At 42.7% G+C, this 27,918-nt stretch overlaps 2 protein-coding genes across 3 annotated transcripts; one reads left to right on the plus strand and one right to left on the minus strand.

Annotated features, from left to right (window-relative positions):
• Positions 1-1,119: 1,119 nt before the first annotated feature.
• On the plus strand, positions 1,120-7,677 carry LOC124281857 (BTB/POZ domain-containing protein 6-A-like). The gene is made up of 3 exons (XM_046717872.1): positions 1,120-1,183; positions 3,696-3,993; positions 4,648-7,677. The coding sequence occupies exons 2-3, from the start codon at positions 3,704-3,706 to the stop codon at positions 5,696-5,698; spliced, it is 1,341 nt and encodes a 446-aa protein (XP_046573828.1). The 5' UTR covers positions 1,120-1,183; positions 3,696-3,703; the 3' UTR covers positions 5,699-7,677.
• LOC124281853 (probable indole-3-acetic acid-amido synthetase GH3.9) lies at positions 1,605-27,918 on the minus strand. Of its 2 annotated transcripts, none has more exons than XM_046717864.1 (8): positions 27,759-27,918; positions 26,075-26,186; positions 24,227-25,230; positions 22,820-23,050; positions 20,027-20,154; positions 19,142-19,287; positions 16,004-16,086; positions 1,605-1,858 (listed from the first exon to the last, which is right to left on the minus strand). In XM_046717864.1, exons 2-8 carry the CDS (start codon positions 26,160-26,162, stop codon positions 1,799-1,801), a joined length of 1,740 nt encoding a protein of 579 aa, XP_046573820.1. In that variant the 5' UTR covers positions 26,163-26,186; positions 27,759-27,918; the 3' UTR covers positions 1,605-1,798. The 2 variants fall into 2 exon arrangements, with proteins under 2 accessions (XP_046573820.1, XP_046573819.1); XM_046717863.1 differs by lacking the exon at positions 1,605-1,858 and adding an exon at positions 10,698-12,402 and having other exon boundaries at positions 27,759-27,906.

Raw genomic sequence — 27,918 nt, forward strand, 5'->3', positions numbered from 1 at the left:
TTTACGCCGCTTTTAGCAATATTCCAGCAACATCACGGCGGGGGACACCAGAAATGGGCTTCACACATTGTACCCATGTGGGGATTCGAACCCGGGTCTTCGGCGTGACGAGCCAACGCTTTAACCACTAAGCTACCCAACCGCCCCGAGTCAGTCAGAACCATACCCTCACTCGTGGCTTTAACCAAGTGGTGACTTTAGGCTTACATCCCACATTTAGGTAAGAGGCGACTAAAGGATCGGGTGGTCAGGCTCGCTGACTTGGTTGACACATGTCATTGTATCCCAATTGCAATTGCGTAGATCGCTGCTCATGCTGTTGATCACTTGATTGTTTGGTCCAAACTCGAATATTTACAGAACGCCGCCATATAGCCGGACTCGGCAATATTCCAGCAATATGGCGGCGGTCTGTAAATAATCGAGTCCGGATCAGACAATCCAGTGATCAACAGCACGAGCATCGATCTACGAAATTGGGATACGATGACGCGTGTCAACCAAGTCAGCGAGCCTGACCACCCGATCCCGTTAGTCGCCTCTTACGACAAGCATGGGTTGCTGAAGATCAATTCTAACCAGGATCGTCACGGGTCCAAAGGTTCTTATGAATATTTTCTGTTAATATATTTTGTGAGGGCGGCGGGGTAGCCTTGTGTTAAAGCGTTCGCTCTTCACGTCGAAGACCCGAGTTTGATTCCTCATATGGGTACAAAGTGTGAAGCCCATTTCTGGTGTCCCCCGCAGTGATATTGTTGGAATATTGCTAAATGTAGCATAAAACCACATTCACTCACTTTATATTGCAAATCATTTTATATTTTCTGATGCTACTATAATGCACTAGTGGTGTTCCCTGCTGTGATATTGCTGGAATATTGCTAAAAGCGGTGTAAAACTAAGCTCACTCACTCACTCACGCACAAGTTTGTTTTATGTTTTGTTTTGTTTTTGTCAGACGCTTCGAAATGTAGTTTACAAACCCGATTTCACAAGGCACTGTTTTTGGCGTTCAAATTCTCACAATATCAAACTAATGCCGCAGGTGTTTGAAGCAGAATGTCTAAATTTGCTGACGTTTGCAACCATTCCACTGTTGATACGGCTGTCGTGATACCCATTCACGTGATGCCGAACAAAGTCACGTGATACACGGAAGTGATACTGCAAGGTGTTGTTGTCGGTAAGTGGTGATTCATTCTGTCTCCGAGTGATTTGTTGTGATATCGATGTTTACTACAAAATAGTGAGACGCTAAATGAGCACGTAATAATGTAAATTACATGACGGTATCAGGTATGTGTAGCCACTGTCGTATATAAACACTGGTACATACTGCGCAGTGCTCATGTCGTTGGCTGTGTATGGGCAAGGGAACTAACTCATGTTGGTCTTGAATAGTGACCCTCTGCTGATGCCTTATACAGTCAATCAATGACGGTTCGAGGATCGATTCCAACGCTAGTGCATTAAACGTATAATATTACAATTTTTTACAGATACCATAATTGTTAATATTCTCTCCCAGTCTCTTTCCATATAACGTATAATTTACAATTTTTACAGATGCTATGAGTATTACTCTCTCTCTCTCTCTCTCTCTCTCTCTCTCTCTCTCTCTCTAATGCTGTCGCATGGAATCAAATACACAAGGTTGCAGTACAAGCTGAAACACTGCTGAAAGCATTTGTCACAATCTCCATGCTTTCATTCATATTCGTTGTTAACGATTTTTTGTATAGTCATCTTGCCGTGCGTCACATTATTGTTAAGGAACGTTTCTCCATTAATATATACATCAAGCGGCGAATTGCAGTGAAACTTCCGTGGAGAAATGACCTTGCGTTTTTATCCTCACCTATAGCAGAAAAAAATGTTTTTATATAAAACGTTAGTAAAACCAACATTAGGCACTTTAGATAATTACTTTCTTCGTTTCGGGAAGGGCATTCTCTTATCACAAGTTTCACTCTCGTGTGGTCCGGATGAGACCTAGCTACTGAGATGTTTTGTTTGTTTTTTGTATGAAGCCGCCGTCAGCAATATTCCACTTGCATGTAACTGATGGATAATCCAGTGATCAAAATCATGAGCATCGATCTACGCAACTGGGATACTATGATATGTCTCAGCAAAGTCAGCGAGCCCGACCACCCGATCTCGTTAGTCACCTCTTGCGACTAGCATGGGTTACTGAGGTCCGGGGGCGGCGGGGTAGCCTAGTGGTTAAAGCGTTCGCTCGTCGCGGCGAAGACCCAGGTTCGAAGACCCAGTCAAAACACATCTTATCATTCACGGCCATGACTGTCGAACATTGTATATGATGCGCTTTATTAGTCATGTTGTGGACAAACCTCCAATCATAAGGGGCGGTGGGGTAGCCTAGTGGGTAAAGCGTTCACTCGTCACGCCGAGGACGTTTGATTCCCCCACATGGGTACAATGTGTGAAGCCCATGTGTGGTGTCCCCCGCCGTGATATTGCTGGCATATTGCTGAAAGCGGTGTAAAACTAAGACCAATTCAATAGAGAAATCAGAGTGTCAGACTCACTGGCTTGGTTGATTGCGTCTCAATGCTACCCTGACTGCCATGGGTATTGTTCATAATATCGACCACTGGTTTGTCTCCTCCAGATTCGAATTCGACAGGCAGTCAATTTGTAACTGGATTATTGTGGAGTTAGACAACAAACAGAAAATAAGAGGACTCCTTAAAATCGACTTACTTTTTCGATAACCCTGGTGCTGAAGTAAGCTGGCTGCAGCACTGGTTTTGCGCAGCAAATAAAACGCTTTTGGGTGGACAGGAGCCAAGTCAGTGTGTTTCTAAGTGCATCATGGTTGTAAAGAAGACTAATATGGGGATCGGATGGCCAGGCGCTGTGGTTGTCCTCGTTGTGTGTCATCCTTGCGTACACATTCAGCTGGTTGTGTTGGCACAGACACTGTTTATATTCATTCACTGGCACAAGTTCTGGCACTTCAATGTATCACGCATGCTGTCGTATATAAAAGGTAATGCGACAATAGCAAGGTACTTGACTATTTGTGGGAAAAGGCTGTCACAATATGTATCCAGATAAGGTTTGCTTCCCAGAAACGTTGACTAATGTTCAGGACCCCGATCCACAAAGCTTTCGTAACGTTACGACTTGTCGTAGCTGGACAGTTTAGCATAGGGTTACCAATGTCGTAGCGCTACGAACTCTTTGTGGATTGGGACAAAGAACATATTTTGGTTCGAATTGCTCAACCGACTAAATTTGAGGGAACTGACGATTTTCATGAAACGTTGCTATTCTTCTTTATATTCTCTGTATGTACCTGTGAGTTTGTAAAATAATTTTTTTAAAATCAGTGTTGAAACGTTAGGCGTCTGGCAGATTCATTTAGGTTTAAAGCCATTTACAGATATGATACTCCTGTCCGTGTAATCTCTGATGTACCAAACATTCCATTCAGTTGACCTACTGTGTGGTGCAGTGGACATAGAGTGTTGCCGGGAGAGCGGATGTTTGCGTGATACCAACGTGCGTTACCAAGATGGTACTTCTGGTTGCCATGCATGGCGCTGGGCGTGAAGTGCCCGCACGTCGTTATATATAAGTGCAATGTTATTTTTAATGCGATCCCCAGTTCAGCTCACCTCACTCTTCAATGACATTAATATGTTTGAATAATTGTGTTTCTCCAGATTTGGCCATGTCGGAAGTGAAATTGTCGTCGTCGCCCCAGAGCCCCGACTCTGGATACGCAGACGACTGGCAATCCGGTAAAACGTTGACCGAAACCAATCTGCACATGCTCACAACTCAAAACTGTTGTGACGTCACCTTCCGGGTCGGACCTAATGAAAAGGTTATCCAGGGTCATAGCTATGTCCTGATCAGTCGGAGTGCTGTGTTCCACGCCATGTTGTCGGGCCCTCTGGCAGAGAAGGATGTCATCACCGTCCCAGATATTGAAGATGAAATATTTTATGAAATGTTGAAGTAGGTATCATGATCACAATCTTAAAAAAGGGATTTTTTGGTTTACTGCTGAAGTCTGCGTGAAATTCACTACCCCGTCATATAAATGAATTCGGTTTAAAGAAAATGTTTTCATTGTTTCACACACTCATCGGTAGCAAGCATTAAAATAGGGACAGTTATTGTCACTTTTCTATCATAGTCTAAATGCAAATCTTTAACGGACGGGCTAGTGGCCTGGGATTTGTAAGAACATGGACCCGTGAAGAGCCGGGTTAGAATTGATCTTCAGTAACCCATGCTTGTGAGAGGCTCACTGACTTGGTTGGCACATGTCATCGTATCCCAATTGCATAGATCGATGCTCATGTTGTTGATCACTGGATTGTCTGATCCAGATTCCACTATTTACAGACCGCCGCCATGTAGCTGGACTAAAACTAGACTCACTCTTTTTAGCTGCAGCTCCGAAACCAGATTGTAAAAAAGTACGTTGAGTCGAAATATTTTTTGAAGACAATACTGACAATGAAGGCATTTTCATTTTTCATGAAAGACACTATTAATTTTTTCAGCGCTTTGGAAGCATATTTTGTAAGCATTTTTCTGGACAATTACAGTGATTTTTCGATAAAGTGTTTGGTCTCTAATGTTATATTCAATTTCTTCTTTCAGATATTTATACACTAATGAGGGTAACGTAACTCCAGAGAACGTGACGGGTCTGCTCTATCTGGCCAAAAAATATTCCATCGGAGGTTTAGAACGTCAGTGTTTGGATTACTTGGAGAAGTCACTGAGTGCCGATAACGCCTGTGTGATCATGGAACAAGCCCATAGTTTTGACGAGATGGAGCTCCAGGACAAGGCGCTGCAGATCGTCATCAGTGAAGGTGACGTCAGTCTCAGAACATCCGGGTTCTCCCAGCTCTGTCACAGCTGTTTCCACAGGGTTGTCTCATCGGAGGATCTAGCCGTTAAACCGGAACACATGTTCAGCGCCGCGATGTCCTGGTCGGCGGCCGAGTGTGAGCGGAAGGGGTTGGAGGTGGTTGCAGTCAATCAGAGGACCGTTCTCGGCGAGTCCCTCTACAACATCCGCTTCTCAACTATGTGTCGCGAGTACTTCGTAAAGCAGGTTGTTCCCACCGGAGTTCTGGTAGCAGATGAAAGTAATAAGATCTTATGTAAATTTGTTTGCAGTGATGTAGATGTATCACCGTTCACTGCCGATCCGCGTCTAGGGGTGACGAATAAAACATTTACCGTCTCCAGGTTCCGCTCCATTAGCACGACGTCACTCTTATGTCAAGGTGACGTGGTGGATTCGGTGACCTTGACCTCTAGTCATGACCTTTACCTTCACGGTATACAGTTATACTGTCCTTTTAACGAGGTCGTCGCCATGTACAGTGTTTTCATCTCTGTGCGGATCAGCCCCGGAACCCTCCTCCCCGGATCCTGCTTGTCCACGACAATTCAGGCCAAACCGTTTGAGAAGGCGGTGTTTGACGTCTACCTCAACGCACCTGTCATCATTCGGAAGAACGTACAACACAAGGTCGCGGTGCTGATCAACGGGGGCTACACGTATCAAGGCACGACGGGCCTGTCACGTGTCATTCACGGATCAAACTGCTTCCAGTTTACAGTTTCAACAGGTGGCCGCTTTAGGAGTTCAATATCGGAAGGGCAGATTCCAGGGTTTATTTTCAGCGAACCATGACAGGATTGGTTTAAAAGTAAGATAAATATTTTATCTGATGCTTGTACAGGCCATGTGTAACTTAAGGTACTGATTCAACTTTGTTCCGCTATTGTACCGCCACATCAGTCGCCCGACTGCTAAAACAAACTTAAGAAAAGTCACGATCTCACAACTGAACCCGCGTTATTTGTTCGTACTCACTCATCCAGGGGCGGTGGGGTAGCCTAGTGGTAAAGCGTTCGCTCGTCACTCCGAAGACCCGGGTTCGATTCCCCACATTGGTTCAATGTGCGAAGCCCATTTCTGGTGTTCCCCACCGTGATATTGCTGGAACATTGCTAAAAGCAGCGTAAAACCATATTCACTCATTCGCGCATCCATGGTTCAAGAAGGGCGATGTAATGAAGAATTTTTATCAGGAAGCGTTTATCTCTCTGTGGTCTCAGTCTTAATGCGAATACCGCATTACTGAATCTTTTGGTGAATGTTATCAATTACTTGCCCAATCTTTGGCTTACAAACGCGGATCTTCCCCGAATGAACGATTTGAATTCATCTTGCATCCATCCTCCAACCCTCTGGAATGGGCGCTATCAATTTCTTGTCCATTCTTTGGCTTACAAACGCGCACTCTTCCCCGAATGAACGATTTAAATTCCGAGACAAATCAAATTGCGGGCGTGTCACGGAATGTGGCGATTAGTGACGAATTGGATCAGCCGAGTTAAAAGCTTTAACCGATACATATCGTGTTTCTTGATGGCCAAAGACCGATACCCGCTTTACGTTAGAGCAACCGTCTGACTATGTTGCATGCACATGGATAGACATTAGGCCTATTTACTCCAGGATTCTGTGATATTAACAAAGAGCGAGAGAGAGGAGAAATTAAGTGGGATTATCTTTTTGACCTAGGAACCTGAATTTGTTTGCCAAATGTTTTACATCTGTAACAATGGCTCTCTGTATTCTTTGTATTCCGTAGAATACGAGATATTATATATGTACTTTTGTATGCTTCATATCAGCGAGTTTCGTAAACGAGTTTTTGAACAAGTGTATATCACTTTATGATGGTTTCCTCAATGTATACTGTTTTCGAACACTGTATATTTAAGATGCGCATTCAATACTATGTGTTTTATAATTACAGGCATTGTACTATACAGACGAAAGTTTTAATATTTTTTCAGATATGTTTTCCACCAGTTGCTAGAGTTTTAACGTGGCCCTTACATGATACGGTTTTATGGCATCTTTTCATGAATCTGACGATTAATGGCTATGTTCCCTTTTTCATATTGTGATATTACATATATATGCTGAATTTGTCCTTACTGACGCTAGTCTTGTATCGTTCTGTGTTGTGTATCTAATGCATGTATTTTTATGTAGTGAACATCAAATAATTACATGTATGTTGATCCTACAAGTTTTTGTAACTAAGTCGATTTTTGTCTTAGTTTTCATCTTAGCCAGCGGACTTGCGATCTTAGCCAGGGCTTTGTTCCCCGAAACGATCTTAGCGTTGGGACTGTTGTAAGTCCCAGAACATTAATACGGTCGTAACGCTAATGTCGCTTTTTTAGGATGGAACCAGCTGTTATATATGTACGGTCAAACCATGTGAAAGGTCAGGAAGTGTTACCTGTATATTCGTCAGATCATATCGTGTGTCATGTCAATGATGTTTGATTTTATGAATTTTATTGGCACTTTTACGTGAGCTTCTAGAACTATTATTTTTCGGCCCGAACCTTTTGACGTACTAAGGAAAGCCTTTTGGTATGGTCTGTACCAAAAGCTATATGCATTGTATGTAGCATGTTTGCTGGCGTTATTCTGTCGAGATATATATCCATTATATGATAGATGCCATGACGCATACGTCACATTAGACAAAGGCCTCCATATGGTGCCTATATTATCTTTAGTTAAAAATTACAAAAATATATTTGAAATCAATTTAAAATAACAATATTAATTACATTATATATTTGAAACAAATGCCTAATCTCCACTGAAGACTGAAGGTAACGACCCCTGTCGCTTCAAAGTCACATGGCTGGTCACATGATTACACGCGTATGTCATGACGTGTGCTCTATAGCTTATATCATGACGTATATGATAGAACGGCTATACTATGACGTGATACTGTTTCTAGTTACTGACGAGTTCCTTTGTTGGTAAGCACATACCGACACACGTTACCACAGAGTTATCATCTATAAGTTATGTAGATTCAATAATGATAACGTTTTTCATTCATAAAAATGCATTTTCCTTTGGTTGTCTATTTTGCACTTAACGCATCACTTATCGTCCGTCCTCCTAAAGCAGATACATCCAGCACACGTCCCCCTGAAACTGCCGTTGCTGTTTATGGTTTTTTTGTACGGTGTTCACCGTTCTCGAATACATGACACGGTTTTTTTTAACAACTTCTTTTTATTCTGTATACGGGGTAATTCTTGCTCTGAAACGTCGTGTAAAGAATAAAAAGAAGTGGTTATAAAAAAAGGGTCATGTATTCATGTTCGTCCAACTTCTAAATACCTCTCAAGAACTCCGTTCTTGTGTTACGCGTCCATGTATTTCTATGTTGTCACGATTTACATGGTGTTTACTTTTTGAAATAGTGAGTGGTATAGAATCCTTTAACTTCATGTACACCAATATACTCGCTTGGTAAATCATTTCAAAGCTTCACTCGGACAGTGCAGGTCAGAGATACGAAACCAAAATGTCTAGCAGTCATGAATATTTCTATTTATAAACTTGTGTACTCATAGAAACGTGCGATTGTTTGATATTTCAAAGTTTCGTTCGTTTCACGAAACTAGTGATTGTAGAAGGTGTTCATCATTTTAATCTGATCTGTACATACCATTACAAAAATTACACACAGTTCAAACTCCGTCACTGAAACAAAACATAATTCCACCGTAAGGTAATACCGTGGTTGAGCAAAGAAGGCCGTTCCAACTTATCACATCGATGCCACGACAAAGCTTATGGACCATTATTGAGGCTGTCCTAGTTTCTAGGAACATGTACTGTTTTGTTCAGATAGACACGATCTTTGTCCATTTGTATATTATTGGTTAATTTTATTATCAAATATGGATTTATATGAATGTATCTCTCCCAGGGGTGATAAATAAATTGTAAGCTTGCTGTGATGATGATGTTGATGACGTTCCTGATGCCCACAGTTGGACATGCATTGTTGAAAGTTTGTTCCCTGCTTTTTGACCATTTCCGAATATCGCCATCTTATATTTCTATTTTGTACTTTGCATGTATAGGTAATAAATTATGACAACTTAAATAAAAGGAAAGAAAAAACTGTTACGTTGTTTTTTCCGATGTTTGTGAGACAAACGATTGCTTCGATTTAGAGTGGTTCATACCCTTTGTATAAGCGCCTATAGAGCACGGGCGGTGGAGTAGCCTAGTGATTAAAGCGTTCGCTCGTCACGCCGAAGACCCGGGTCCGAATCCCCACATGGGTACAATGTGTAAAGCCCATTTCTGGTGTCCCCCGCCGTGATATTGCTGGAATATTGCTGAAAAGCGGCGTAAAACGTCACTCATTCTCTCGCCTAGAGCAAGCTGGCTGGATCTGTATACTAAAGCACATTTATTCGCGGTACAAAATGGCCTTACAGCCTTGATTGGTGGTTTCAGCCAAACAAACAAGCCCTGGTCATAAGGTAACGGAACGTATATCGGTTGACATGCTGGATATTGTTTTAAGTTCCAGCTTACGACATTTACTCGGACGGTATTGATCCCAGTGAAACGATCCGGTCACTGATGCCAAACAGAAACGGTCGGACAAACGCTCAACCTCAGCATGGTCATCTTCATCAAATTATTCTTTCGTGAGATGATCTTTGGCACAGAGACCATGAGCATGAACGACAGTATACCTGTGACACTTATTCATAAATAAGTATCTGAGTCTGTCATATTTCAACGACCCGTGAAGATCCGGGTTAGAATATTGATCTTCAGTAACCCATGCTTGTCGTAAGAGGCGACTAACGGGATCGGGTGGTCAGGCTCGCTGACTTGGTTGACACACATCATCGCATTCCAAATGCGTGGATCGATAGTCATTCTGTTCATCACTGCATTGTCTGGTCCAGATTCGATAATTACAGACCGCCGCCATATAGCTAAAATACTGTTGAGTGCGGCCTAAAGCTAAACCCACTCACTCATATTTCAACTCTTCCACAAGAGACCAAGTCGCTTGGTTGTATAATAGGAAAAGGGCGTTGAACCCGCTTATCTTACTTCCATGTTAAGAATTGATTCGTTCACGTGACCTTGAAGAAATAATGTGTATTCCACCTGGGAGGGTAATTGATATTCTGATAAATCCCGTATACCCCGGACGAGAAACAGATTGCACGCGGAATTCTGAGCTCTCATAAATTTATAAGCTTACAGTGTCCACGCTGCTTTCGAGTCAACGAAAGTCACGTGACACAGCACATTTAATAGTCCGCAGCTCAACAGATATTTGACCCGTCAAGTTCCGAGTTAGAACTGATCTTCAGTAGCCCATGCTTGTCGTAAGAGGCGACTAACGGGATCGGGTTGTCAGGCTCGCTGACCTGGTTGACACATGTCATCGTACCCCAATTGCGTAGATCGATGCTCATGCTGTTGATCACTGGATTGTCTGGTCCAGCCTCGATTATTTACACTCAGCAATATTGCAGCTTTATGGCGGCGGTCTGAAAATATTTGAGCCTGTACCAGGCAATCCAGTGATTAACAGCATGAACATCAATCTACGCAAAAGAGATACAAAGACTTGTGTCAACCAAGTCTGTGAGTCTGACCACCTGATCCCGTTAGTCGCCTCTTACGACAAGCATGGGTTGCTGAAGATCAATTCTAACCCGGATCTTCACAGGTATCCAACCAACAGTCCTAGTAGACAGCAAGATCTTCACGGATTGACTGCGGATTGATACACGATACACAGAATAGTTTGGCAAATGTAAATAGTTTATTTATTTATATTATGTATAAAGTTGTACAGTTGTTTTATCAAATGGTGAGAAATTTTAAGCACTCTAATTTGAAAAATGATTACAGAAAAATCTCAGAACATGAAGAATATTACTCTCCCCTGCCCAAACTATATAAGAAATATAAATATCATATGGTTAACCCGAGTGAAGAATATTACTCTCCCCTGCCCAAACTATATAAGAAATATAAATATCATATGTTTAACCCGTGTGTACCGCAAGCGCAGCATACCAAGGGAACCAGGCAAAATTTCCGGACTGACTGGATTTCAGTCTATGATGAACTCTGCATGTGTGCCCCATTGTACTTTCCTACAACACTTGGCTTTGTTGGTCATTGTCTGTTTAGATATACATGCTTGTACTTCTGAACACTGCCACAGACACGGTACCGTGTAGTGTTTATTTACTTTAAATAGTGCGTATCTTTTACGTGTTTGCAAACCTCCTGCAATAAGTGTATGCCAAGGTCCTATACATTTTGTAGGTAAACACACCCAAGTCAGGCGTAAAAGGAAAAATCGTCTGATGCACATATATTGATATCTGGTATTGATAGAACATATCATATTTTCAAATTAATTCCACTATTTATGTTCAAAAGAATAAGACATTTCTACCGGCGTTGCAGGTGTTAACTCCAACTATGAAACAACCCGAGCACTGACCTAATTCTGAAACAATACTTTCCTTCAGACTAATTCCATTAATCCGCAAAATCCGGAAACAAACAGTGCCATACTGATTCCGGCTGCGCGATCGATTTACCTTTCTTGGAATATTGGTAATCCAATATTGGCACCAAAGACTCTACATTGTCTGTCGTCGATAATCACGTGCAGCTCTGTCATATTAAAATGGACATAAACAGCCGAGCATATGTTTGTGTGTTTAACGTTGCACTCAGCAATATTTCAGCTATATGGCAGGGGTCTGTCAATGATCAAGTCTTGACCAGACAATACAATGATCCACAGCATGAACATCGAACATACCAAAGTATACACTTGCAAATGGGATTTGTCTAAAACATCTCAAACATTATTACAACATTACTAGGCAGAAGAAAGTCTCTGAAAAAGTGGAAACTAACGCCCTAAACATCGAAAAAAATGGTCTTGTTTTGTATATTTTAGGCATCATCATAGGTGGGTGTATGCTTTCAGTTAAAACGGAAAGGAGAACGGCGAGATGGGAGAATCATGGGATTCTGAACACGTGGAGCCAAGACTTGCTTCAAGGACTATGCTGGTCTGGGAGGAAAATGTTATTGTTCAGGAGCAAACTATTTTGCTTGTGAAAAGCAGAAATTTGTCCGTTTAATATGTAGAACATTGATATCAAATTGTCAACAGCATACAGCAGTATTCAAGCGTCGGTCAAGGCAGTGGTCTGGCTAAATGTTCATAACATAAAACATAACGGTAAGACGTAGAGCGAGCGCTATAACTTGTTGTCCAGTAGGAATAAGAGGGTTTCTGGCTTGCGGACTGTGTGTGGGTGTTTGTAGAGACCTTTGTGCAGGGTGGGGTTCCTCGTGGCTGCGTTCTCCCTCATCAGATGGAAGGTCCCGGGACGAAGCTGCACGATACGGGGTCTGCTGATGGTGTCCTTATCTCTGAACGCTCGGTATGTATCCGACACCTGTTGTAGTTGGGAGTCGATCTAGAATACATTCAAGGGATGGATATGAATGAATCATATTTACTGGTGAGTCGAGAGTGGCATCAAATTCCCACTACGCGAAAGATCAGATATACTATTCACACTTTGCTAAGGATCAAATCATGGATTCAACAGAAAACTATGATGTGGGGTCAAATTTGGTTTAAATATCTAGGTTTCAGTATGTCATTGCATCTTGTGGATCCCATACCTCCTATTGACAGGTGTTGTTTGTTTGTCAATGACTCGTTCCATGATGTGCAAAATGGTTGATTGGTGCCATGAACCTGAGGAAATCTAGACTTGCTTTATTTAGGGCCTTAGCAATGAAGACAGGGCTTGGCATTAGGGAAAATAATGTGGTTCGGGGACTGTGGGACAGACTATATTATTATTTATCCAGTTATATATGGATACAATTTCATATTATAAATCTACGTTTAAGTAAAGTTGTGAATTTTTGTGATCCTTATCAAAGTGTGAGTAGTGTATTACTGGATACTCTTAGTTTGTGGACTATGTAAAGTGCTCAGAGTATAAGATAGATGTGTGTGTTTGTGTGTGTGTGTGTGTGTGTGTAATGTAGAGGTTGAAAACCAAGAAAGCTAATAGACACTACTCTCTCTACATTGTATCTAGACTGGTAATACGATTCTACATTTTGTCCTTAAGAGTGAGTGAGTATGGTTTAACGCTACTTTTAGCAATATTCCAGAATATCACGGCGGGGGACACCAGAAATGGGCTTAACACACTGTACCCATGTGGGGAATAGAACCGGGTCTTCGGCTTGACGAGCGAACGCTTTAACCACTAGGCTACCCCACCGCCCCTTTTTGTCCTCAGGAAACAGACAGGTGTTCATTATTTGTATTTAAGTACCAAGACGTGGTTTGAGGGTCTGGAACTCTGCTTCATTGAACCTATCCCCTGGATTTGCGTGCTGTAGGCGTAAGTACCAGGCAGATCACACATCCTCGGTCGTCATGAGTCTCAATGAACTTGTGGTGGGAAAAACAAAATAAATATATTTTTTTACACACACACACACACACACACACACACACACACACACACACACACACACACACACACACACACACACACACACACACGAAGAAAAAATAGACTTAAGTCGAGGGTAAAACAATCCACCCTGCAATCATAATAGCCCAGGGAAAGTGTCTTTATATGTTGAGAGCACAAACATGTAGACATGTACGGCTGTCATGGCGATCTAGTGGTCAGACTTGGTGACCTCGCTGATAGCGTGTCACGTCGTGGTGACCAGAGGCTTACCTGTCCTTGACTCGATATAGACACGCCGGACCATTGTGGACAACACATGGCCGTCCATGAGAAAATCTTGGATGGGCGTGCGTCGACTTTTAAACAAACACTTCCAGCAGAAATACTGCGACATGTACTAGTTTGTCTTTAGATAGAGGAATATAAAAAGCCTCAACCGACCAAAACATATGTCCGTAAACAATATTAGAAAGCAAACCACGCCCTCTAATGGGACAGTCATTTACTTCGAGGTTGGGTGTATCAATGTGAGTGAGTCAGTCAGTCAGTTTGGTTTTACGCAGCTTTTAGCAATATTCCAGCAACATCACGGCGGGGGACATCAGAAATGGGCTTCACACATTGTATCCATGTGAGGGAATCAAACTCTTGTGTTCGGCGTGACGAGTGAACGCTTTACCCACTAGGCTACCCCATCGCCCTTATCGTTGGAGGTTTGTCCACAGCATGACTAACAAGCATTGCCACTAAGGTGACATAATCCCCCGCCGCAAATTATCAAATCAAACTTATAAAGTAATGAAAGTTTAAGATGAAGTTAAATGTCAACAAAAACATGACCAGTCAACCTCTCTTGATATCTTGCTCTTTAGGTGTTCAAACACACACGTTTTCAAGACTGACTTTGACCTTGACATGAATGTCATAGTGTATGAAATATGCACAAATAGTACTAAAGAAATTGCTTATTGAAAAACATTCAAGGGAAGTCTTGAAAGTCTATGAAGAAAATACAGTGAACCGTTTTTGAAATATCTGCTGACAATTCAGGTTAACAAGCTGAAATCTCCAAAGAGTCATCGTGACCCTGAAAATTAAGTGCAGGTCACCAAAACTGACTGGGCCCTGGGCCTTCCCTAGATGAAGCTTGGTGTCAAATATGAAGAAAATCCAGTGAATATAATTTGCGATATCTTGATGACTATCTTAACATGCAATTTAACATGCTGAAATCTTCAAATTGTCTCTGTGACCTTGAAAATTAAGTGAAGGTCACCGAAATCGACTGGGCCCTGCGCCATCCCTCGATATTGAATCCCTCGTGGTATTGAATATGAATAAAATCCAGTGAACGGTTCTTGAGATGGCTTAACATGCCGGTAAAACGTTAAAGTCCCCTCGTGACCTTGAAATGAAGGTCAAGGTCACCAAACCTGATTTGGACCTTTCTTATACTGTGATGTGAACCTAGGTACCAAATATGAAAAGAATTTAGTGAAATGTTCTTAAGATATTCCAATTCGTACGTACGTACGGACGGACGGACGGAGCCTAATACTATATCCCCCGCTTCGCGCTAAACGCGCGGCGGGGGATAATAAAGCGCATCATTATACAATGTTCGACAGTCATGGCCGTGAATGATAAGATGTGTTTTGACTGGCGACCTGCTGACGATGCAAATGCGATTTAACACGGCCAAGGCCATCTGATGTGATATGTTGTAACTTGTTTATGTATGGTAGCAGACTCGTGTCAACGAGTTGTTACTCTATACAAAATCTGCATCATGTCGGGTTAAAGGCTTCACTCCCACTGGAACCGATAAACTAATGATCCATAGTGTGAGCACCGACGGACGCAGTTTCAGTATGTCAACGAGTTGTTACTCTATACAAAATCTGCATCATGTCGGGTTAAAGGCTTCACTCCCACTGGAACCGATAAACTAATGATCCATAGTGTGAGCACCGACGGACGCAGTTTCAGTATGTCAACGAGTTGTTAGTCTATACAAAATCTGCATCATGTCGGGTTAAAGGCTTCACTCCCACTGGAACCGATAAACTAATGATCCATAGTGTGAGCACCGACGGACGCAGTTTCAGTATGTCAACGAGTTGTTAGTCTATACAAAATCTGCATCATGTCGGGTTAAAGGCTTCACTCCCACTGGAACCGATAAACTAATGATCCATAGTGTGAGCACCGACGGACGCAGTTTCAGTTTTACCCCTGAAAATCTCGGTAACGACAGAGTTGAATTGAGCACATCATACATTCAAGAGCTTCATTCAAGAAATCCACAGTTAGTGAGTATGATCTTACACTAATACAATCAATATGTCATGACGCGTAGAGTGAGAGTGAGTGAGAGTAGTTTTACGCCGCTAATAGCAATATTCCTGCAATATCCCGACCAGGGACGCCAGAAATGGGCTTCACACATTGTGCCCATGTGGGGAATCGAACCCGGGTCTTCGGCGTGACGAGCGAACGCCTTAACCACTAGGCTACCCCACCGCCCTCATGACGCGTAGAAGTAACCACAGACAGAGCTGATCTTACTTACCGACGATTCCTCTTTTGCCAACAATGGTTTTCCAGGATCCGTCTCCACGAAGATGACGTAATACAGCGCGTCACTCCTCGTGCCTAAAGCAAATTATACAGCTGTTTTTACATAGTTTATAGTTTAGTTTTCGCCTTAATCACACATTTCACACAAAGCTGAAGTGCGAGAGACGTCATTTATTTTTTCTTACCACGTTGGTGCCACTGTTTTCGATGCAATCCCCTTACTGTATGGTGTCAGCGGGTGGGTTTCAACGACGACAGGTTGGAAAGACCATATTGTTGACATACCCTGATGGTGGTAAGGTCGCCATATAATATACATGATACGTTAAATATTTGAGAGTAAGGTCGCCATACGATAAACACGATGTGCTACACTTCCCCATTGGTAAGGTCGCTATACACGATAGTGACGATACCCCACACATTTGATAGTGAGGTCACCATACGATATACACGCTATACAAGATACCCCACACATTTGATAGTGAGGTCACCATACGATATACACGCTATACAAGATACCCCACACATTTGATAGTGAAGTCACCATACGATATACACGCTATACACGATAGTGACGATACCCCACACATTTGATAGTGAGGTCACCATACGATATACACGATAGTGACGATACCCCACACATTTGATAGTGAGGTCACCATACGATATACACGCTATACACGATAGTGACGATACCCCACACATTTGATAGTGAGGTCGCCATACGATATACACGCTATACACGATAGTGACGATACCCAACACATTTGATAGTGAGGTCACCATACGATATACACGCTATACACGATAGTGACGATACCCCACACATTTGATAGTGAGGTCACCATACGATATACACGCTATACACGATAGTGACGATAATTCCAATACATTTGATAGTGACGATATACCCCACATTACACGCTATACACGATAGTGAGGTCCCCACATTTGATAGTGAGGTAGCCATACGATATACACGCTATACACGATACCCCACACATTTGATAGTGAGGTCACCATACGATACACGCTATACACGATAGTGACGATACCCCAAACATTTGATAGTGAGGTCGACATACGATATACACGCTATACAAGATACCCCACACATTTGATAGTGAGGTCACCATACGATATACACGCTATACACGATAGTGACGATACCCCACACATTTGATAGTGAGGTCACCATACGATATACACGCTATACACGATAGTGACGATACCCCACACATTTGATAGTGAGTGACGATATACACACCATACGATATACACGCTATACACGATAGTGACGATACCCCACACATTTGATAGTGAGGTCGCCATACGATATACACGCTATACACGATACCCCACACATTTGATAGTGAGGTCACCATACGATATACCCGCTATACACGATAGTGACGATACCCCACACATTTGATAGTGAGGTCACCATACGATATACACGCTATACACGATAGTGACGATACCCCAACACATTTGATAGTGAGGTCGCCATACGATATACCCGCTATACACGATAGTGACGATACCCCACACATTTGATAGTGAGGTCACCATACGATATACACGCTATACACGATAGTGACGATACCCACATTTGATAGTGAGGTCGCCATACGATATACACGCTATACACGATAGTGACGATACCCCACACATTTGATAGTGAGGTCGCCATACGATATACACGCTACACGATAGTGACGATACCCAACACATTTGATTTGATAGTACGATATACACGCTACCACATCTTGATACGATATACACGCTATACACGATAGTGACGATACCCCACACATTTGATAGTGAGGTCACCATACGATATACACGCTATACACGATAGTGACGATACCCCACACATTTGATAGTGAGGTCACCATACGATATACACGCTATACACGATAGTGACGATACCCCACACATTTGATAGTGAGGTCACCATACGATATACACCATATGTATCATGTGATAAAAACACTTCGGACAAAGTAAGGAAACACTTTCATCATTAAAGGGAATGAATCGTATTCTAACTAAAACACCCTTAAGGGACTAATTTAGAAGGGTTTTATATCCATTACATATGCACACAGTATCTTGTATGACAATCCTATATATCATATTACCGTTGTAATATCGATATGCACTGGACGTTTGAAAAACAATACACCCCAAGTTCCAAATTTAAATAAATACACTTGGCAGTTAAACGATGAACTGTTGAATGAGCTCTTTGGCCAACGTGTTTAACAATCAGTGTTTTTGACATGCATGTTGACAAATGAGAAATGTCTGTTTATATTATTCTGAACATTGACCTATTTCTCTATGACGATGTACGACACTCTGCAAGTGATGTTGAAAGCAGGGGTCTTCTAAAGCTTCCCCTGGCGATGATCCTCATAATTCGGATTGACTCGGGTTGTAACAAATATTTCCCTCACGTCTCCATCTCGGATTTTAGAGAACAAATTAACTCGTTAAGCTCTCATCAGTTACCAGTGAGTGAGTGAGTGAGTTTAGTTTTACGCCACACTCAGCAATATTCCAGCTATATGGTGGCGGTCTGTAAATAATCGAGTCTGGACCAGACAAATCCAGTGATCAACAGCATGAGCATCGATCTGCGCAATTGGGAACCGATGACATGTGTCAACCAAGTCAGCGAGCCCGACCACCCGATCTCGTTAGTCGCCTCTTACGACAAGCATAGTCGCCTTTTGTGGCAAGCATGGGTTGCTGAAGACCTATTCTACCCCGGATATTCACGGGTCCAGAGTTACCAATTGACCAATTGACAGATCTATTTCAGTTGACCATGTAGCTAACTTCATAAAATTTGTGACTAAATTAACAGTCCATGAGTTCGATCGAACATGGGCTTCATACATTGTACCCATGTGGGGATTCCAACTTATTCTCGGCGTGATGAGCGAACCATGTACTTGGCTACCCAACCGCACCTACACGGGTGATGGAGGACTGTAATGTATGCAGACCTGTGAGCATTAATTTTGTTTCATACATTACGTCTCCAGAGAGATAGTCTCCCATTTACAACTTTCCTACCGGAGGTGGAAGTCTACATGAAAAGCCAGTTTCTCCATACCTGTCGCTGTGTCCACATGAATATTCTCTGTAGACACAAAATTGACCAGTTTTCCGGAAGTCCACTGAGTGCTAGCTTCCGCTATCGCCTCGCGCACAACAAATTCGGGAACCTTTTCCAAGTAGACATTCAAGATATCTCCTCGCCTGAAAGTAACAATGCATAAAATACGTCTTTGATGACGCAACTCACGTGTCCCCATGTAGCCTGGCAAGTATTATTATTAGCTAACCGTCACAACATTTGAGTTTTGCGCCGCTCTCAGCAATATTTCAGCACGATCACCTGATCAGGGCGGGGGAGCCCAGAAATGAGCTTCACGCGTGGATTCATGTGGGGAATCGAAACAGGATCTTCGGCGTGACGAGCGGACGCTGTAACTCGTGTGTTACTCCACTATAACTCTTGTGTTACTCCACTATAACTCGTGTGTTACTCCATTATAACTCGTGTGTTCCCGGGTAGCCTGGCAGATATTGTCATTAGGTACCCGTCTAAACATCTAAGTGAGTGGGTGAGTGTGGTTTTACGCCGTCTTTAGCAATATTCCAGCAATATCACGGCACTGGACACCAGAAATGGGCTTCACAAATTGTACCCATGTGGGGAATCGAACCCCTGTCTTCGGCGTGACGAGCGAACGCTTTAACCGCTTGGCTTCCTCCACCGCCTTTCCCAACATCAGAGTCCCCCGCCGTGATGTTGCTGGAATATTGCTAAAAGCAGCGTAAAACCATACTCACTCACTCACTCAATCTCTCATCTCAATGGGGCTCCTTTTCAATTTAAAAAGGAATAATATTGTTTCTATAAAATTACATACATTCAAAGACTAGTCGTTAGTCTAATGACTATTGTGTGATTTGGTTCTTATTCAGTCCTCACCTTTGCAACATCTTGTATCTCGGTGTGTTGCCAGAGAAGCCACACACTCGTACCATGTCGCCAGATCTGAATCTGTACAAACCACGTGGTGTGGTTACAACCAACTCATAGTCCTTCCCTGACTCAACCTATTAACACATTAAAAAACACATAGAACATATCACACCATGATAGTTTCAAATGTGTGTTATGCTCATGTTGGCTACATGACATTTAGAAGTGATACCAGTGTTTGCCCTTAACCCTGAAAGACTGCAGACCCTGAGGACCCAGAGCCATAAAAAGTTGTGGGTCCTGATCAGACTGTGTAGGCCCTATATTTTATATGGAAATAATACTCTTATTATTTGGGATGAAAAAGATGTTGGCCATAAGGACCTGCACAAAACAACAGCTGAGGGTTCGAGTGGTTTTCTACCCGTAACGGTCCGGGTTAGAATATTGGCCTTCAGTAATCCATGCTTGTCGTAAGAGGCGACTAACGGGATCGGGTGGTCCGGCTCGCTGACTTGGTTGACACATGTCATTGGTTCCCAATTGCGTAGATCGATGCTCATGTTGTTAATCACTGAATTGTCTGGTCCAGACTCGATTATTTACAGACCGCCGCCATATACCTGGAATATTGCTGAGTGTGGCGTGAAACTAAACTACCTCACTCGACCGAGTGGTTTTCAGTCGGCTTCGGGCTTGAGGACCGACGTTTATTTCGAACGCTTAGTGATACACATAAAGAAGTGAGTTTTTATGGATATCAACTTCTTTATTATGAGGAACACGTTTCGCGGTATATCCTTACTCCTTCATCAGGACACATTGTGTTCCTCATAATAAAAAAGTTGACATCCATAAAACCTCTTGCTCATATACATGCGTGAGAGCCATTATGGTAAAACTCGAGAGTGGCGGCAAATACAGCGACCCACAGTGGGAGATCAGCCTGTCGGGCAATGAACATGTTTTCTTTTCAATAAAGCATACGGTCCTGGATGAGGTTTGAACATTGACTAGTAAATAAATTCCATATATGGAAGTGTTTAGGACGACTCGGAAGCAAAACGTCATTGAACAAATATATGGCTGGATTCTTTGGCCCACTGATATATCAGCCCTGAAGTGGACTAAATTGGAAGTGAAACCTGCTCCTTTACCAAGCACAATACCTCACACATTCCCCAAACACCAGTTTATCAGTCTCCAAGAACGGTTTATACTAATTCAGCCTTAAAACAGTTTGTAGCTATAAATAAATAATAATAACTAACATAATCATAATGCTTATTTAGCTATCCTTGAGCACAACAACGAAGCTGTATATTAAAAAATACATGAGGGACCGCGATAAACAATGCCGTCCGAAGACCTATTATGTCGGAAATGATTAATCCAAAGATATTAAACCTTGTCTGTTATTATGTAAAATTATGTAAATATTCCACTTGATATAATTTGAATATTACCATTGAAATATACCAATATTGTCTGTTGTGATTGCCATAACGTTTTGTTTTTTTATCCAAAGTATAATCTGTCAGAGGTTTTTCTCTTGTGTCATCTGGAAATTCTTTATTGTGATTACTGTGGATTTTGTCATTTAATTACATAAACAGTTTGCCCCTAAATATATTCTGAATGATATTTGGAGCAAACTAATAACAGGTAAAGCTTATAACCTTTAAACCATAGAATTCTGTTGTTATTTTTCTCTGCACAACTACAATACTACACATATTTGTTTGAGGGTCTTCATGACCGACTAGGGGCGAATGACTAAACGCTTTATTGTATAAAAATATGGGACACTTCCATTACCCGACTATATTTCCTCACACTATGGGTCGATTTGCTTACCGCGACGCTCGAGTCTTTCCATAATGTCCCGCCCTCTTTGTGACGTAGTCATTAGCATAACACCGGGCTCATGAATATTCAAAACCCCGTTTTCATGGCAACGAATAAGCACATCTGATACAGTAACGATTGTTCAATATATGTCACCCCTTCAATTTTTTTTTCATTGGAGAGGGTGTGGGGTGGGGTTTGGGTGGGGAATGGGGGGTGACAACCATTATTGGCATGAGTATAGTTTTAGGCCCCCAGAGCCTTAACGTATTTCACTTTCAGAACTTTTAGCCAACTTCCGCGTCTACAAAACGACATCAGCACAACGACCTTCTGAAGGTATTACAAACATACAAGTTACAACAGTCGCGGCCTGAAGGTCGCTTTCTGAAAAAAGTCACTTGAGTCAGGATTTCATTCTTGCTTTTTGATTAACCCTATCCCTAGGACAAAACGAAAGTTCAACTTTCCTTCATATACATTAAGGTATATATCCAAGTTAAGTTTCAATGTCATAATGCAACTGAAATACTGCTAGCAGCGACGTTAAATTACAGTGAGTGAGTACGGTTTTACGCCCGTTTAGCAATATTCAAGCAATATCTCAGCTGAGGACACCAGAAATGGGCTTCACACATTGTACTCATGTGGGGAATCGAACCCGGGTCTTGGGCGTGACGAGATAACGCTTTAACCACTAGGCTACCCCACCGCCCGTTAAAATAAAACCCACTGATGTTGCACGTTTGGCTTGCCTCACAGACGCTGAACCACATCTTTGTCCCTTTTCACGTACCCTTTCTGCAATGCAGATCCTAAATAAAGCAGCTCAAGACTTTCCTCAGGTCTGAATCACAGACCTCGTTGGGGCTTCTTTTCAATTTAAATGGAGTACATCGGTTGTTTCAACGTGTTATACATTTTCAAGACTAAGTGCAGCTCCCTGCATACCTGGTGAGCTAAGAGTGTGTCTGGCTGTTCGTCCTCGGTGTGTTCAGCAGGTATGAACTCATAAAAGTTCATGCCTGGCAGGATGACGTAATCGTCCCTCTCCGCGCAGGTGTCCGGATCACAGAGACTTCCGGTATACACAATCGTCCCGTACATGCATTCAGTAGACATATGGCAGAATGAGTAGAGAGGAATGGTATCACCTAGATATCGTTCCCTTGTTAGCTTCGCCTAAAAAATCCAAATGGAAAATAAATACAATTGTTTGAGTCAGAATGTCTGACGTGTACGTTTAGTTTGAACAAGAAAGTGTGCCTAACGTCAACTGAATTAATGTCTGTATAACGTCAAAAACGTTTGTTTACGTGAACAACAATAGTCTGTCTTACGTTAACAACGGTGCCTTTTGTTACATCAAAAACACCGAATGACACTTAAGAAGATTACCATACAATATACTATGATTGTCCATTTAGATTGACCGCCTCCGTGGTGTAGTGGTTAGAGCGTCCGCCCGGAGAGCGGAAGGTCGTGGGTTCGATCCCCGACCGCGCCATACCAAAAGACGTTAAAATATGGTACTTGTTGGTCCCTGCCTGGCGCTCGGCATCAATGGGTACAACAAGGACTGGTCGGTTCGGAGTCGGTATAATGTGTCTGAGTGGGGTATTCATGCTTCCCAGCGGCATGGTATCTCAGTGGGCTAGCGCTATAAAACCAGCTTCAGTCTGGGCTAGTACAAGCAGCCGCACATACACATACACACGCATGCACGTCGTCATATGAGCGAAATATTCTCAAGTACGACGTAAAACCCAATTTCACCTCACCTCACCTCATTTAGATTGATTTAAGTGAACTCGGTTGTCTTGAGCCAAACAATACCAAATAGAATAACCTACTCACAAAAGCTGATGATCAGTCTTTGTTCGTTTCAGGTTTTTGCGATACAGGGGAAATGAATTAAATAAATACTCACTTCTACCTCAGCAATTACCATTGCTAGAGTCGAATAAGTTCTATGGAACTTCACGTAACGTCAAATCCCCTTCAGCCTACCTTCGGCCATGAAGATCAACTTCAACGTCAGTTTGACCCAAAGCCTCTCGAGTTGTAAATTTCGATTTGAACAAAAGAAAACCTACACATAATACAACTATTTCTTCGATTGTACTCCACCTTGAATGCCATGGCGCTCAGTTTTAAAGATCTACATCAATGTAATGGCACGATTGTTGTTATGTACATTTGGAACTAGCCGTGTAAAATCGGAATCCAGATAGCATCTCCAGGTCTAAGAATTTAAGGGTCGACGCTGAACGGGTGATTAGAAACTTCCCCTGGCGCGACTTCAAACGGAGGGGATGTTTACATAGACAGGTCAGTTTCTACGAGGAAAAAACTTACTTGCAGAGCAAACGTTCCCGTGCAGATTGAGGAGATCCCACCTAAATGAGGCCAGATTCTCGGCACCATGTCCTTACATCCAGACCTGAAGATTTCCTCCAGTTTATCAGCCCTCTCCGGCAGAGGAGTCAGGTGGCTGTTGAGAGACTCTCTTACATCCTGAGCGATTTCCAGATCTTCATCCAGCTCTCCTCTACGAATATCCCGTACGAGTCTTCTCCAGTTCTGTTCCACGAGGGTCAACACTTGTAAGACAGCCGTTGACGTCATTGCATACATAGCCCCCAGATCTCGTTCGCGCAGTGCAAACACCATGTGCACGTACTGACTTTCATGCTCGCTGTATATGTCGTTGGCGACCTTAGGTGTGCAATAATACGTTTCGTGTCTCAGAAACGTCATAGAAACGGACCCTTTGCTGACTCCTATCTCCGTTTTCATTTTCTTCGCAGGTATCATCATGTATTCCGACAGTCTCAGCTTCCGGAGTTTAGGCGCTGCAGAGAGGGCTGTAGACAGCGGTATAACGAAATATGGACCATATAATGAACTGTTTGCTTTTACATTTATAGGATATAACTTGCTGCGACCGGAAGTAGTACCGGATGTAGCAGCGAAGAAATCCACTTCTTGCTTGAAAAATATATTTTCTTCGCCAGCCAAACACCTCTCTATATAAGGTTTGTAATCGTTATACTCAGTCAGGCGCATGCGCGACCGGAACTCGGCGACGGATGTAATGGCTGCTAAATTGAAGTCTCGACCATACACAGAGTCCTGGCCTAATTTGAGCAATTTAAATAGGGTCTTTGTTTGAGCGGAATTCACGTCGCGACAAAGTGAATTAAATCTCCATAAAATGAAATTGCCTACTGTTGATATGATCCTTTGTTGAAAGTACATTTTGAGGACTACGAAAAAGGGGAGGTTATGAGCTGGTTGTAGGCTCCAGATGTGAAGAAACACGCCTGACCATGCCAGCAACACCAGTGAAGTGGTATAACCTGTACAAAGAAGGTTTATTAAACGCGATAATACATCAGATAAGACGTGTATTTTCATGTATATTATGCCAGATGAATCGGAAGTTCTTCAAACAAACCGTGAGCGAGTGAGTTTAGCTTTAGGACGCTTTTAGCAATATTCCAGCAATATCACGGCGGGGGACACCAGAAATGGGCTTCACACATTGTACCCATGCGGGGAATCGAACCCGCGTCTTCGGCGTGACGAGCGAACGCTTTAACCACTAGGCTACCCTACCGCCTATGCTCTAGGCACCTATACAAAGGACATGATCCAGTCAAAGTCGAAACAATCGTTTGTCTCACATACATTGGAAAACAACGAAACAGTTTTTTCTTTCCTTTTATTTAAGGCGAATCGGGCATTCAAACCCAAGAGTGTAGGATTCTGGCAGTGAATTACGCCGTACATTATTTTGGCCGGCGACCAAATCTATCGTCTCTTAAGCCGAACTATGATGTCAGTTGTCCATAAAGACCAGCTCCAATATTTTATCGAGCAAAGACCTATTTTAAATATATGTAATTCAAATCAGTAGACCTTAAACTCCCTTTGGACAACTCCCTTATCTGACAAACCCTCTTCTGGTCAGGGGCAGTGGGATAGCCTAGTGGTTATAGCGTCCGATCGTCACGCCGGACCCGGGTTCGATTCCCATAGGTACAATGTGTGGAGCCCATTTCTGGTGCCACCCACCGTGATATTGCTGAATTTTTTTTAAAAGCGCCGTAAAACGAAACTCACTCCCTCTTCTGGCCAAAGTTCTGGTTTTAAGGAGATTGATTCTTAATTAGCAATGTGGTAAGTAAAACGAGCACTGACCTGTCAGTGTTGATGTATCCATGGCAACTTTTATACCTACGGCAGCACATGACCCCGCCAGAAGGAGGAAGATAGACTCCCACTTCATGGTTCTTCAATGCAAGGAACCACTCTGCAGAGAAATGTTACTAGTTTGACAGTCCCAGACCATTATTGATGAATATTAAGATAATTCAAACATGTTAAGGAACCGTTCATAATGTATGGCTAGGGGTGGGGTGGGTGGTAGGGCCACATGATGCTTTTATGGAGAACCATGTACAGTGTGAATGCCCCCATAATTTATGGGCAAAGAAAGTGACCCCCATGTCATGTACAAAATTGCTGCCCCCTCCCTCCCTTTCTCAAGTTTATGTGTACAAAATTGATGACACCCCCCGCCACCAAAATGGGTGGCCCCCCTTTAAAATCACACACACACTCGTGTGACCAGCAATCTCGAATGCTGAAAGAATTCGAGCAAAGGTATCAGCATTGCCATTCAGGATGACGTCCCTTACTTTCGTCCTTGCACAACAGGGCGTTCGCAAAAGGACCATTCTGAGGTGAGGTGAAATTGGGTTTAACGTCGATCGTGCTTGAGAATATTTCGCTCATATGACGACGTGCATGCGTCTGTATGTGGATGTGCGGCTGCTTTTACTAACCATAAGACTTAAGCTGGTTTTTATAGTGCTTGCCCACTGAGATACCATGCCGCAGGGAAGCATGAATACCCCACTCAGACACATTATACTGACTCCGAGCCGACCAGTCCTTGTTGTACCCATTAATGCCGAGCGCCAGGCAGGGACCAACAACTACCATATTTTAACGTCTTTTGGCATGACGCGGTCGGGGATCGAACCCACGACCTTCCGCTCTCCGGGCGGACGCTCTAACCACTACACCATGGAGGCGGTCAGAAGATCATTCTGAAGAGAAACTAGTGTATCTTTCATCACTATGTTCTAATCCTAACAAATGTAGTGTGGGAAGACTGCACTATTTTCAACAAAAAGATGATTTTACATGACACTTGCGCAAGTATTAGTTTATTAGAGTACGTGTGAAACTCGTAATCCAAATAGCTGATGTGTCTAACGGGATAGTGTAGTAGTCGATGTGGCTATATTTCTTCTCAGGTGGGTAGAATACTCTTAGTCTGAACTCCAATTTCCCTCTGCATGTAATTCTAAAAAGCACCACCTTATCCCTGAGCTGTCGATGAACGAGAAATATTCACTCCCTGTCTTGAGCTCTTTCTAAAGAATGATGACGTAAACGCAAAAAAAAACAGAGAGAGAGAGAGAGAGAGAGAGAGAGAGAGAGAGAGAGTCTCTCTCACACACACACGCGCGCGCGCGCACACACACACACACACACTGTCACACAAACAGTCTCACACACAGTCTCACATACTCTCTCCCCCTCTCTCACACAATCACATTCTCTCACACACGAGCGTCATGTGCATGTGCATTTCACATTTTCCATAGGCGGGCAGACCTACATATCTATACAACCATATGTTGTGTTCCTACTGACTACAAATAGAAGGATTAATTGTATCTTGTGAAAACTATAAATATGGTAACCCGGGGCTCCGTTAGTCCCACCCGTTGCGGGCCCCCGGACAAACGTGTCTCAAGTAGATAACTTTATGACTTTATGCAACTATAATCAAGAGATAATGTTTACATACCTGACTCGGGCTGGGTGTGTACGGGTCTCAGCTCGTACCTGGAGATCACACTCCACGTATGTCCAGTATACTCTGCTACTGTATGCCCCGCCCCGTGCATTCACATATTCATATCTAAAATGCATTCAGGCATAGGAAAGGGGTCACGTCTATATATAGA

Source organism: Haliotis rubra, unplaced genomic scaffold, assembly GCF_003918875.1.
Source record: "Haliotis rubra isolate DU_JTF1 unplaced genomic scaffold, ASM391887v1 Scf29, whole genome shotgun sequence".
In the NCBI taxonomy this organism is placed as follows: Eukaryota; Metazoa; Mollusca; class Gastropoda; order Lepetellida; family Haliotidae; genus Haliotis; species Haliotis rubra.